Raw genomic sequence first — 13,493 nt, 5'->3', positions numbered from 1 at the left:
GCTGCATCTTAATAGTTTGTAATAGTAGTTATAATTGTTCGTATTCACATGAGATAAAGCTCTACTAAAACTGAAGGTTAGGAGGGGAAAGGGATAACTTGTGAAATGAGGTATATTGGATAAATAAAGATGCATAGGAGGCTGGACCTTAGTTTTGTAACAGAATGATGTGTTTGATCAAACTTTTACCTCTTTGAGAGACTGAAAATTATGTCAAAGCATTATATTGTGCATTCTAATGTGTGTGACACTTTAAAGTATATCATATAAAAAAAAAAGTGTTTTATTTTATACTTAAATATGAAGCATGTTATCTTTCTGACACATTTTGAAAGTTGTAGAGAAATCTGGTGAAAAAAAACCCCAAAACTTAAAAAAACCAGAACCACCCTGCCTATGCATTTTACTTTCAAAATAGATGTGTGCATATGTTAGTATGATTTTAAAAATTGAACTTGACATTTTACATTCAGTTGTATAGCATTAGCAACTACAATTTATATTCAGCCATTCAGAAAGCTGCCTTTGCTTTTAAAAAGAACCAAAAAGCTTGTGTGTTCAGATTAGACTAAGTAAGCATCCCAGATATACTTTGATTTAACAGAATTAAAAAAAATTAAAGAATACATCTCAATAAAATTTTAAAATTTCTTTTATGGCTACATATAGCAAATTCTCAAACAGATTATCTAGTTAATTACAATTCCTAACATAGATCTGTGCATCCAAACCCCCAAGCCTACTAGAGATCCAAAATTTGAGAAATCCTGTTCTCAAAAGTCATTTAAAGGGAGAAAATTATTTATTTTTTTCAGGCACCTAAAACTGCACAAGTAAATTAATGATATTTAGCCAGAGAAGAACCCTCTGCATTAGCATGATACAAATAGACATATTTACATTAGCACTTTAAAAGCAAGATCTGCCCATAGACAACAGATTCCCCTTCACTATTGCCTTGCTTATTGTAATGTCTGCCATGTTTTAATAAATGATATAACACATCTTCTGTGTGACATGTTCCTAAAGACACAGATGTTCCTAATATTAGTAATGTAAATTAGTTCCCGCTCTTCTAGTCCTCAATACCAGCACTTCCATTGCCACAGTCTCCAATGTGGTCACATAAATGCAAGAAGGGGCACAAGACATCTTTTATACTGTAGCCTGTGTTAAAAGCAGCAAAACTGTTTGGTGGCTTGTGGATGCAAGAGTTCAAATAGGAATAAATTATGTGCCTACAAACGGGTTTAATACATACGAACTCAGTATTTAGTGTGGTTCTGAAAACAAGTTGCACGGAGCTGTTACTTATAGCACTTGTATATATGAAGGGATGTATAAAGGATGCATATTCATATCAAGGGGTACATATACTGGTTGAAGCAACATGGCTGTTTCGTATTATTTTAAGAATGTCGGTTAGATTTTTATTTTTTAGATGTGAAGCCATGAAAGATGAAAGGGCCTTGGTTTAACATCCTGTCTGAAGGACAACGTGGATAACAATGAAGAACATAGCCCATCATACTGCACTGCAGTGTGAGCAAAAGTGATGATGTAAAGAATTCAGGCTCATTATGCTTTTGTTCAGAGATTATAGTGTTACAGCTGAAAATCTACTGAAACAAAAGGAAGGAAAATGATCTATTGAGCAATTTTTATTGTAAGTATGGTACAGGAACTTTAGTGCTAATTTCAAGCTCTAATCTAGAGGGGTACAGACCTCTGCAATTTTTTGTTTGCTTGGGGTTTCTTTTTTAATTTTTTTTTTTTCAAGTGTACAAATATAACGGGAAATAATAAATTTGTTGCAATAAGGAAGCCAGGCAAACAGTATTACAATGAGTTATTTCAGAAAGATATAGAGAGGAACCACATTTAACATATCCCCAAGCCTAAAAATTCCACTTGGAAAGAATACTGTCATTCCAAGGGTGTTGTGATGACCGTTGCCACAGTATCTAAACATATTTTGCTATACCTATGGAGCAGAGTTGTTCTAGTCTGCTAATTGGAGGAATACTGAGACATACAGAGACCAAATGAGCTTGTCGTCACTTTAAAACTGCATCTCCAAAGTTTAGGCCAACCAGTTTACAAAGCCTAAAGCCCCATGTAGTGCTTTAAAAGTCGTCCATCCTGCTCACTAATTACTGCATTTGAACTGCTGTTGTCTTATTTTTTCCTTTTAGAAATGGTTAAACCATCATGTGATGAAGGGTCAGCAGGTAGAGGTTAATAGCTCAGAGAAAGTCACAGAATTCTAACAATGAGTTGACAGTGCTCATTTCCAATAGGACAGAAATATGGAAGTAATATTTACCATATTTACCTTCCTGTAAACAAACTCTTGCTATCTTTACATGCCCAATTTCTTCCAGCAACAAGAGTGGTTAATTACAGGGGCTAAACAGGTGGTTGTGGTTTTCCCACTGTGCTGCCTCAGAACTGTGGTGTCTTGATAAGAAACCAAATTTCTCCCCCCTAAAAAGGGAGGTAAGCAGTCCTGTTTAGATGATATGAGGCAGTAGAAGATAAAAGGTAACTGAAGAAAACCAAATATATCAAGTTTTTTAGCTGAGGTTAGCTACTGCTAGATCAAGCAGTCTCTCCTGCTTTGACTTGCTGTACTTTTCATGATCCTGTCACTTTCCTAGCACCAGCTCTGACATCTAACCTCATATGATCTGACCTGGTGAACAAAAGTAGCTGAAAAAGAATATTGGCCTTGAACAATCAATTTTCCTGGTTATTTGGCTTCTTAAAATTTTATCTCAGAGGTGCGGTGGGGGAGGCATAAGACAACACAACCAGGAACAGAGAGACCAAAGGCGGAAAGAGGGACACATCTGCTCATCTGTAATGTTAAAATGTTTGTGTAGTCCTTAAATTTGTGAATGTTTAGAATTTGTCAGAAACACTGGTTTGAATCTTGGTTTTTGTCCCTCATTTTCTGAATGTGCAAAGCCTCTCCGTTCTTTCAAGGCTGATATTAATACATTCTACATAAACTTTAAAAGAACAATAGTATTTCTGATGACCTCTGAGGAATTTCCTAAATTTTATAAACATGATTGATTAGATTCCTCCTTACCTTCATATATATTTAATATATACCTATTAATTTTTGTGTGTTTGCTTGTATTAGTTTTCCAACTGTTTATCTTTTGTTCGCTCAATAACAAAGAATAATAAAGTATCAGTAATGGATAAAACTTTGTCATTTATTTATTTTTGTCTGTTTTCACCTTAATGGTTTTTTTTAAGAAAGTATTATGAGGCACTGAGCTTTTATTTTGATTTTTTGTCTTAATTTTGTGGATTTTTGTTTTAAAGACTTAAATGATAAAGAAGACAAATTTAAACAATAAAGAAGACAATGCTGCATTTAGAAAAATGAAACATGCCGATTCTGACAGTTTTGGAGGTTTTGAAATTTTTCATTATAGTGGCAAATGCAAACAATTATAGGAAATGCTCTAGCTACTGCATTTCTGTAATTGTGATTACTTTGACTAAAAGGAAATCTAATTCTGTAAGTGAAGAAGGTAAAATATGAACCTTTAAGTAAATTATTTATTTGAATTATATCTTTTTCTTAAAGCTAACTGAAAAATTCCTTTTAGAATAGAGTATATGTTAACAATTACGCTCTGAAATTTTGTAAGTTAGCAAAGTAGTTTTTGTAAGCTTTTGGCGAAGTCAAGACAGTAATTTATATGGGTTTTTTATAAGCATTTGAAACACATTTGAAGAAAAATATGCAGAAGAGAAAATATAATTATTTCCTGCTGAAATATGAAAGATGAGAGTCCCCATTTAGTCATTTACACACATCTGTAGATTAATGCTTACTGACATAAGCAAATTCAAAAATAGAAAATGTGATAGTTGCTGTATTTGGATTAGGTTGGCTTTTTTGGTGGGGTTTTTTTGTTTGTTTTGTTTTTACCATAAAACCTACTTTATATATAAAATATATCATAGAATCATAGAATCATAGAATTGACTGGGTTGGAAGGGACCTCAGAGATCATCAAGTCCAACCCTTGATCCTCTACCGCTGCGGTTACCAGACCATGGCACTGAGTGCCACATCCAGTCTCTTTTTAAATATCTCTAGGGACAGAGAGTCCACCACTTCACTGGGCAGCCCATTCCAATGCTTGATCACCCTCTCAGTAAAGAAATTCTTTCTAATATCTAACCTAAACTTCCCCTGGCACAACTTAAGTCCATGCCCTCTTGTCTTGTTGAAAGTTGTCTGGGAAAAGAGACCAACCCCCACTTGGCTACAACCTCCTTTCAGGTGGTTGTAGAGAGTGATGAGGTCTCCTTGACAAACATGTATTTATGACTACCTGATTCTGAAAGCATAATGTAACTAAAACTAAGTACCATAATAGTCTTATTTAAATTCAGTAGTAGTTGTGTTGCTTACAGATTCCCTAGAGATACTATAGAAATAGTAAACAATGATAATTGACCTTGTAACATGATCACTGTGTAATTGACATTTCAGTATATACTACAGCACTCACAGTCAGCAACACAGTAATAAAAAAGTGTTAATGCATGTTGCCCTGTGTGTTTTGTGCAATTTAATCTCCCTTTATCTTTTTAAGTATATGTATTTTATACATAAGTTTTGGTTAGAGTAGCTATTTAATACAAGGCATGTTTAGGCATGCTCTAATCCTGTAAGCCTGAGATGAAAGTGGTCATATCTATATTTTATATATAGTGTCCTTCCGTCAAACTGCACTGTTCAGCTAAAGGAAAATTGTCTATTTATGAGTGAATTTGCAATAAAAAACCAATTTAATAGAAATATTAAAATTAGCCATTTAAAATACAGCTCTCTAAACCTTTATACTATACCAATATTATCATGAAGAAATTCTGAACCAGGAGGTTCCTTTGGTTAGATCCATAAAATCTAGAAAGCAGCAGTTATGTATGAAGAATTAGTGCTAATTTAAATTAGTCATTATACTAGCTCTTAATAGGATCAATAACAAGGTTAAAAGTGTGTTGTGAAATGCTCATCATCTTCATGCTAAAGATGTTTAATGACAAAAAAATGGTAAGCCTTACTCATTAAAATGAGTAAGTTAGGTACAGGAGGATACAAAACTATTGACTCAGGAGACATAAGGGTACTCTACAGAACATCTCATTGCTAATATGCCATTAAAAAAAAATCTTAATAACTTTATTTAAATAATCAGAAAAGTGGTTTTATCATTGAGGTGGAGATTTCATTTTGATTAAGTTTGGTTTTGTTTTTTTAGTACACCTTTAGTTTGGAAAATTTGGATCTTAACTTCCACTTCTGTGGAAGGCCTTGAAGATGAAACAAGTGGATTTTAAGTATGATCAGGGTTGTATTTTTTTTTCTATATGTAAAGGAAATGAGTAGATGTATAATACATATCTCATTTCTCTCAAGTTTCCCTTAAATTATTTCTAAAATGAAGCCAAAACAGAAGTCATGCTTCAAATACACCCACTCTTCACTGTGACCAAGATTTTATCTTACTGTTTTGGTGTTCCATCAGTTTAAAATGTCTTTTGACCCTTTACTTTCTATATGATATTTTGATTAAACTTTATGGGTCTGTGGAGCTTCTTTTTCTCATTTTTTGAACTATTTTGAATCAAATTACCTAGTCTGATATAAATCTCAGGATTTTTTCAGCCATCTCTAGCACTCTAAATGTATCATTATGGCAGCTATTATCCTCCAGTTCTTCTAGTATGGTAGATGGCTTTAATGAGAAATTCCATGTTACTAAGTTTTAGAAGCTCTTAAACTAGCTTTCTCATTCAATTTTTAAAGTTAATAACTCTGTGAGCATTTAGTGTGATCATTTCCATAAAAGCTATCTGAAATGACACTGCAGCCATCTCACTTCACTGGTTTTGATTGTTTCAAATACTAACTTTGCTACACCCATAATGCTGTTGGAGATATGACTGGATCCCACTTAGGCATAGCAAGGTTAATTTATGTATAACCTGATGGCTGCACTGTAGATTTTGCAACATATGATTAGCACAAACTAGTGGACAAAGAAGTATTCACATTTTTCCTCAGGTTTGGATAGGTTGTGCTGAAAATCCATGTTATGGTTTCACTCTTCTTACTCTCACACTAGTTAAACATGACTGAGGTTTGCCCACTGGTACTGAAAATCACGCATTCTATCAGAGGTGTTGACTTATCATTATCCTTTGTGTGCTCTAGATCTGTTTATTCCAAGAAGCAGTCAGTTTCAACACAGTGAGAACTATGTAGTGTGTCATGTAAATAACATATACACGTGCAGCTGGAAACATTGCTAATGACTATTCCTCTTCAATTTCTCAATCTTAGTGACATATTCCTGAGCTTTCATAAATATTTGCTGTTAATTTTGTTGAAATTGGGAAATGTAACAAAAATATTCAAGAAAAAAATTGTATTTTAGGTCACAAAATTGAGAAGTGAAGAAGAAGAAATGGAGGTTTTCCCAGTATTTTTTATCTTCTCGTAAACAGTACATCTCTTTCTTAGGGTGTATATAGTGTAACTGTATAGTTCTTTCCAGTCAGAGAAGCCATTTTTGTTATTGCATGCAAGAATCTGTGTATATTCTGTTATTACAAATTACATTCATCATATTGAGTATTTATGCAGGTAAGTCAGGACTACTCTGAATTTTAAAATTTTATGTAGTTTTATTAAAGATGATCACCTATTCCAGATATTCTCTTTCCCCCGTTTTTATTATTCTTATTTTCTTCCACTTATTATTATTATTATTATTATTATTATTATTATTATTAGTAGTAGTAGTAGTAGTAGTAGTAGTAGTAGTAGTAGTATCGCAAATCTTAAGAATTAAGGGACACTTCATTTTTTTATTCTGAAGTCTTCTGGTTCTTTTCTTTTAGATGGACTTGCTTTCACAGCAGCAATAACCCCAGTGTACATTGCTCACTCACTGTTTCCTCAGCTTGTTCTTCCTTCATGATTTTACAAAACTGCCCAATCTCAATTCTGTTTTAAATTCTGCAGTCCAAAACCACCTAAAAGATTTGGCATTTGGACCTACTTCCTTACCATATTTAGTCTTTAGACTTTTATTTGACAGCTGTCTAATCTACAAGCAGCAACATATACCAAAACCAGTGTAACACATCAAGTGCTCATCTGTAATGAACCTACACGGACAACTGACAGTTCCATAAATTTGTGATGTTCTTCAATAAGCACTCTGTTCATAAAAAAATCTTTGGACTGCATTTCCAGACAAAAAGAAAAGCTAGCAGATGTTCATTAAATCATACCTCTTGAATGAAGAATAATTAAAACTGCTTAAATGCCATTTCATATGTGTTGGAGTTTTTTCATGGATATTGTAGCCACCACAGAGAGTATGAACCAGGAGTTACTAACATAGCTCATTGTGAGACTGTATCAGTTTTAAGATTAATTTTTGTCACTTTTTTTCTTCTCTCCTTGGATTTTGTGGGATGTGCTGCTAAGTGTGTATTTGCTGGCTTAAATTCATAAAGTTTTCTTTCTCCAGATATTTCAAGAACTACAGCATCTTAATTCTGTATTATACATGTTCTCCTATGTGCTTTGTGGGAGGCTTTACCACTTGCTTACCTGTAAGTTATATTCCACTTGTCAAGAATCTCACCTTTTCACTCCCAAGTACTTGTCTTATGGCATATGTTTCCTCATCTGGAGGAATGGGACAAAGGCACTCCAAGAAGGATTGTATTTGTGTATTCCTTATTTACCTATATGCACATTCTGACTATTGAATTAGCATTCATATGACTGACTTCAGAAATACAGAATTTCTTCTTAAATGGGCTGAGCTGGATTTGGGTTATTATTCTCTGCTACTTTAAGAAAAAAAGAACCTACTTTTATTCATTAGAATTCAGATGCTAAAAATTGCCATTAGAGAGTAGTTTTTCAAATGCAAATATCAACTAAACAGAGCAAAGTGTAACTTAGTGTAACTAAGATGCCTTTTTTGCTTTCATATTGGAAGCTGAGGGCCTTTTCTACTGTTTAAATCCTTTTGCGCTAATTATTTCTTCAGCAATTTCTTCAGTAATACTCAGCTTTACTTGGGTCTTTTATGGACACTTTCTCAGTTTACAGTACATAATGGTACCTAGACTATCACCATCCTTATCAAATATAGACATTTCATAGAATTTAAACTTCACAGGCAGTGCCAAAGCACTGGATCCTATTCTGTTCTCATTTATTCATTTTTCTCTATTGACTTTAATGAACCTGGACTAAGTGATAAGGTTAAACATGGACATCATGCTTTTAATCCTATCTATTCCTATAGTGTACCTTCCTTACAAATATATTTCAAAGTAAATGTGACAGTTGCACTGCCAGTATTTTTCCTTCACTGACTATCAGTGCAATGAATTCTGCATGGAAAAGGTTTCTTTATTCTTCATGTATCTTTAAAGGAATCATTCTTATACCCTTTGCTTTATATGTAGTAGTGTAGGTATTCCCTTCTCATGATTATAAAAGAAAGTTATAAAATAGAATATGGTTCCTTTATACTTATGCTACTGCTGTCATAGACAATTAGCTACCAGAAGCTATTTTGCAAAGATACATATTAGTCACAAATATTGACTGGTTTTTTATTGTCTCTCTTAGCAACGTCATCATCCAGGGCTGACTTTGCAAACCTTTACAGTAATTCATGTTAAGTAAATAACTTGAGAATTTATCTGTCAGTTGTTTCCTGCAGCCTATGTATTTTATGCTTAACCATCTTATCAGAGTGACTGTACTGCTAGAGTGGAGCACTTAAGTAATCATGATTACTTATGATTAATGTGTCCTGGTCAATGTTATGTCTCACTTTATATTATTTGAACAAAACTCAGAGAAATATTTCTGTTTGTTGCTATATTTCTCACTCATCTTCTACTGTGACTCCACATTCTGACTTTTCAGTGCACCAATTGTAAATAGCCATAAATTTTCATCCATGAAGAGAAATAATAAATAGAAGTAATAATAGACTGATTTATTTAGGAAATGTGTTAACATGTTTGGTACCTTAAAAAAACCATAAAACAAATAGAAAAATCCATATTAAAAAAAATCAACAACATCTACTAATATTGATACTATAGAGAAAAAACAATAATAAAAATTAAAAAAATAAAACCCACAAAAGACCACATTTTTAGGTATTTGTAGGAACATATTTTACATCAATTTGATACATTAATTTATTTACATACTTACGCGTTTAAAGTTCTTTATGTCTAAATGTACAGAAAGGCTTATTAAATTAGATTTAACAAATACAAAGAGGATACATTTCATATAAGTGTTATTCTCAGCTGTAGCAAAACTATGTAGTAACTGATAAGACAACCATCCCTTGATGGTTTCAGCAGGCTTAAAAGAGTAAAGTGTTGCTTATAGTGTGGAAAAAAGGATTTAAAAGTGGATTGAGATAAAAGTAAATAAATTCAGGAACTAATAATTTGCAACGTGTTACTGGTGACAAAAATTCCTCCATGGATATTCATGGAAGCTACTACTAAGAGCCTCAAATAATAAGGGACATACAAGTTCCAAATCAGCTCAAACCCATTTGAATTTTACAAAAGGAAAAGGTTTTACCTACCAACTCCAGACATCTCCGGAATACTGGCGGTGTACATGTCCTTGGTGAATTTTGGTTCATTGTCATTGATATCATGGATTTTAATGATAAATTCAGACTCTGGCTCCACTTGTCTTCCAGTTTTTCTGTTTATAGCCTTGGCACGTAGCACGTACAGGGACTTTTCTTCTCTGTCCAATTTCTTTGCAGCATGAATATCTCCTGTATTTTCATCTATAATGAACAGACTGCCAGCCCCATCTCCTGTTAATATGTACTTTAAATTTCCATCTCCTTTATCTTGGTCAGTGTGTAGCTTCAGGGAGGTAGAAAAGAAGAATACTATAAATATATGTAGTTTTTACACACCAAATAATTGAGTATATATGAGAAAGTCTACAATCTTGACTGTAACTGGGGTCAGCAATGGTTATCTTCTGTATCACTATTGGAAGAATTACAAATCTGAGACTCAGTCAGACACAAGAAAACCATCTTTAAACAAACTCATAAGAACACAGAGGTGTAGTAGAAGATCTTGGAATAGTATTTAAAATTACCAATTTTAAAGCAAAAAAATAATTGAATCTGTTGAGAAACTACTTTCTTTTTGAAGATGTTAGGGAGTGACAAACTCGTAAATTTCTATTTACAAATTAACACTTGTCTTTCCACATATTCATTCCTGATAAGGCAACCAATTACCTTGTAACAATATAAAATAAATGAGTTTTAAGTATTACAACTTCTGAACTTCTCAAGATCCCCTATAAATGTTTGGATTTAAGCAACTTGTGTTTCTAGATTTTAATTATTTTTTTTTCTTAAGGAACAGCTTACCCCAGATAATTACTTCCATCTAGTCCTCTCCACACAGGACAAATAATTTTCAAGAACACTAGGAGGTAAATTTTCAAAGCATCAAGTGGGATTTAATAGTCCTTTTCCTACTACACCTCTTCATAAGTGTTCAAAACTATCCCTGTGAACTTACAGGCACTAATTAGATTGCCACATAGCACAATTGTGAGAAAGTGCCTAAAACCAAAGTCAGAGCAAACCATTGAGGCAGACCCAGGCACTAGAAATTCTTACATAATATTCTTGTTCGAAAGCTATTACTCTTAATTTCATTTGCAGGGACCCACTGTTGCTTATTACATGCATCTGATATGTGCTTACACTCACATCTGGCCATAGATTGGTGACCTGAGTACTTTAAAATGGACAGAAAGAATCTTACATCAGCATGTTTTTGATTTCTTTGAGTAGTAAAATATAGTACGTCATCTACCTCAGAATATACAGTTCAGTAGCAGCAAAGGTATTACTCTAGATAATGACAAGAACCAGATAAGTTATTTTATGCCACTTCTTTACCTGCTTTCAAATTCCTGCCAGTGTTTAGCTCCATGTTTCATAGTTAAGACACTGAATCTTTTTATTACGCCACCTCTACAAGTATTTTGGTGGAGTGAGTTATATTTATTTACTTTGGCTTTTTCTGCTGGTTGAACACTGTAGCCTAACATGAGCCTCTGAACACGATCTGACTATTACTATTGTCTTCAAGAGGTAACTAGAGTTCCTCACACAGTTCAATGTACTAACACTAGTCATGTACGTACTTACATTAGACATGTAAGTCCTTCAGAAGTTGAGTAAATGCACATTTATGTCCTGTATTCACAAAGTAATTTTTCATATTTTTTAAATGATGTCCATCAGCCTCCCTGAGGCTTTTGTTTTTTGTGGTTTTTTCTTGGTTTTTTGTTTGTTTGTTTTGGTTTTTTTTTTCATGCACATATATAAACTCCAACAATTGTTATTGATAGACAATTATTTATCTCACTTACTGTTTTTTCAATGAAACTAATTCTTGCCTACAGGCACTATCTCCATAGCAGCCTTTGGAAGACTGCAAAGAAAGAACCTTAACTTACAGGAGCACTGGTCTTTAATTGCCAGGGCTACTATGCACAGGAACAATGTAATGTCCAGAGACACTAGAAGTTTCTAACTTTAAAAACAAGCTGTCATAATTGAACCAAAATATCACACAGTTCTGAACTGAGAAATCAAAGAAAGAAGGGGGCAGAGGACAGAATGAGATTTTTAAATCGTTTGCTTTTGGTTAGAACAGAAAAAAAAATTATTTGTTTAAATAGGAATATTTATGTGTAGAATCTTATCAGAACTAATAAGCATATGATATTGGAAATTATATTTGGGATTATATTTTTAATATAATTTTGTTTGAGTTTGTGGTAATAATGTAGTGAATATTTGAAAACCTATTAAATGCTTTTCCAAGGCAGTTCTGCTTCTTAAAAGAATGTTTCAGAGACTGCAAACTGACTTAAAGTTACCACTTTACTTCCTAAGATTGCAACATTTTCAACTGAAATTTTCATTTGTACAAATTGTTTCTAGACTAGGAGATGTGGTCATCTGCAGGAAAGAGGTTCTATATATTGAAAGAAGACAGATGTAGATAGATGAGTAGCAGAGTTCCATGCTGTGAATATAAATAATTTTATCTTGCCAACCTCATTTTCATTGCTCATATGAGCAACTCTGCTGGTAATCCAGGGTGGATAACATCATGAAACAGATTGAAGATGAACAAGTAGAAGGAACAGAGGAGCAGTGATCTCTTCTGTGCTAACTAGTGGTTCTGGAAAAAAATTGCATCTTTTCCACTGCCATTCCCTTACCCTACTCCTCAGTTATGCATACAATCTGTCCTCAGAGAAAAGGTTAATTTATTTTATCTATCTGTTCAACCTATCTATAAAGATGTCAAGCAGGTCAAGCTGGGATGGGTACTTTAGGCTTCCTATTCGTCTACTGTTTCTAGCAAATTATAAGAAGTATTTTTAAGCATGATGATTTTGGGAATAGAATGTGATTTTCCCAGCAATGAAAATTTCCACCCCCTACCACTAATTTTATATTAGCACTTGAAGTACAGTTGCTATTGCTACTAAATCCTATGTACATTTTGTTTTGTGTTTGAGATTCTTCATTAATCTGTGACATGATTTTTTTGCAACATCATGGTTTGTGGGAAAAAATGGGATAAAATGAATAAATAAATAAACCAAAACTTGATCTAGCATCTTAGGAAAATTAAATACTTGTCGTATTTCTGTGTGACTGTAACAGAACAGTCAAACAATTCTCTCATTATATTAAATAATGTCAAAACATGCTTTTAATTTATGAGACAGAGTAACTCGATTTAACATTGTAGATGTTTATGCAAAACATCTACAGAAGATTTACTTTTCTAAAGATGTATTTCAAGTTAGAATCCTAGAACCGTAGAATGAGTAGGGTGTAAATGGATCTTAAAGATCATCTACTTCCACCATCCTGCTCAAAGCCCCATCCAACCTGCCCCTGAACACTTCCAGGGATGGGGCAGCCACAGCTTCCATGGGCAACCTGTGCCAGTGTCTCACCACCCTCACAGGAAAACATTTCTTCCTAATGTCTAACAGAAAACTACCCTTTTCCACTTTGAAGCCATTAAGCCTTGTCCTGTCACTACATGCCCTTGTAAAGAGACCCTCTCCAGCTTTCTTTTAGGTCCTGTCTAGGTACAAAAGTATCCATGGAGCCTTCTGCAAACTGAACAACCCTGGCTCTCTCAGCCTGTCTTTACAGGAAGGAGCTCCAGCCATCTGATCATATTCATGGCTCTCTCTGGACCAAAAATTTAATTTTGACCAATCTGTATTGTGTTTCTTTATGACTGGTAATCTATGAACTACGTAAATAGTTTCACTTTATACTATTAAATATTATTTCAGCTTTTCA

At 33.6% G+C, this 13,493-nt stretch overlaps 1 protein-coding gene across 1 annotated transcript in view; it reads right to left on the bottom strand.

Annotated features, from left to right (window-relative positions):
* The window catches only part of CDH9 (cadherin 9), a 92,386-nt gene that overhangs the window by 34,619 nt on the left and 44,274 nt on the right, over positions 1-13,493 (bottom strand). Inside the window, exon 3 of the mRNA XM_071736633.1 lies at positions 9,690-9,984. Coding sequence (XP_071592734.1) covers positions 9,690-9,984 — 295 coding nt within the window. The remainder of the gene's footprint in view (positions 1-9,689; positions 9,985-13,493) is intronic.

This window comes from Heliangelus exortis, chromosome 2 (genome assembly GCF_036169615.1).
Source record: "Heliangelus exortis chromosome 2, bHelExo1.hap1, whole genome shotgun sequence".
Taxonomy (NCBI): domain Eukaryota; kingdom Metazoa; phylum Chordata; class Aves; order Apodiformes; family Trochilidae; genus Heliangelus; species Heliangelus exortis.
This window is presented reverse-complemented; position numbering and strand designations above follow the sequence as displayed.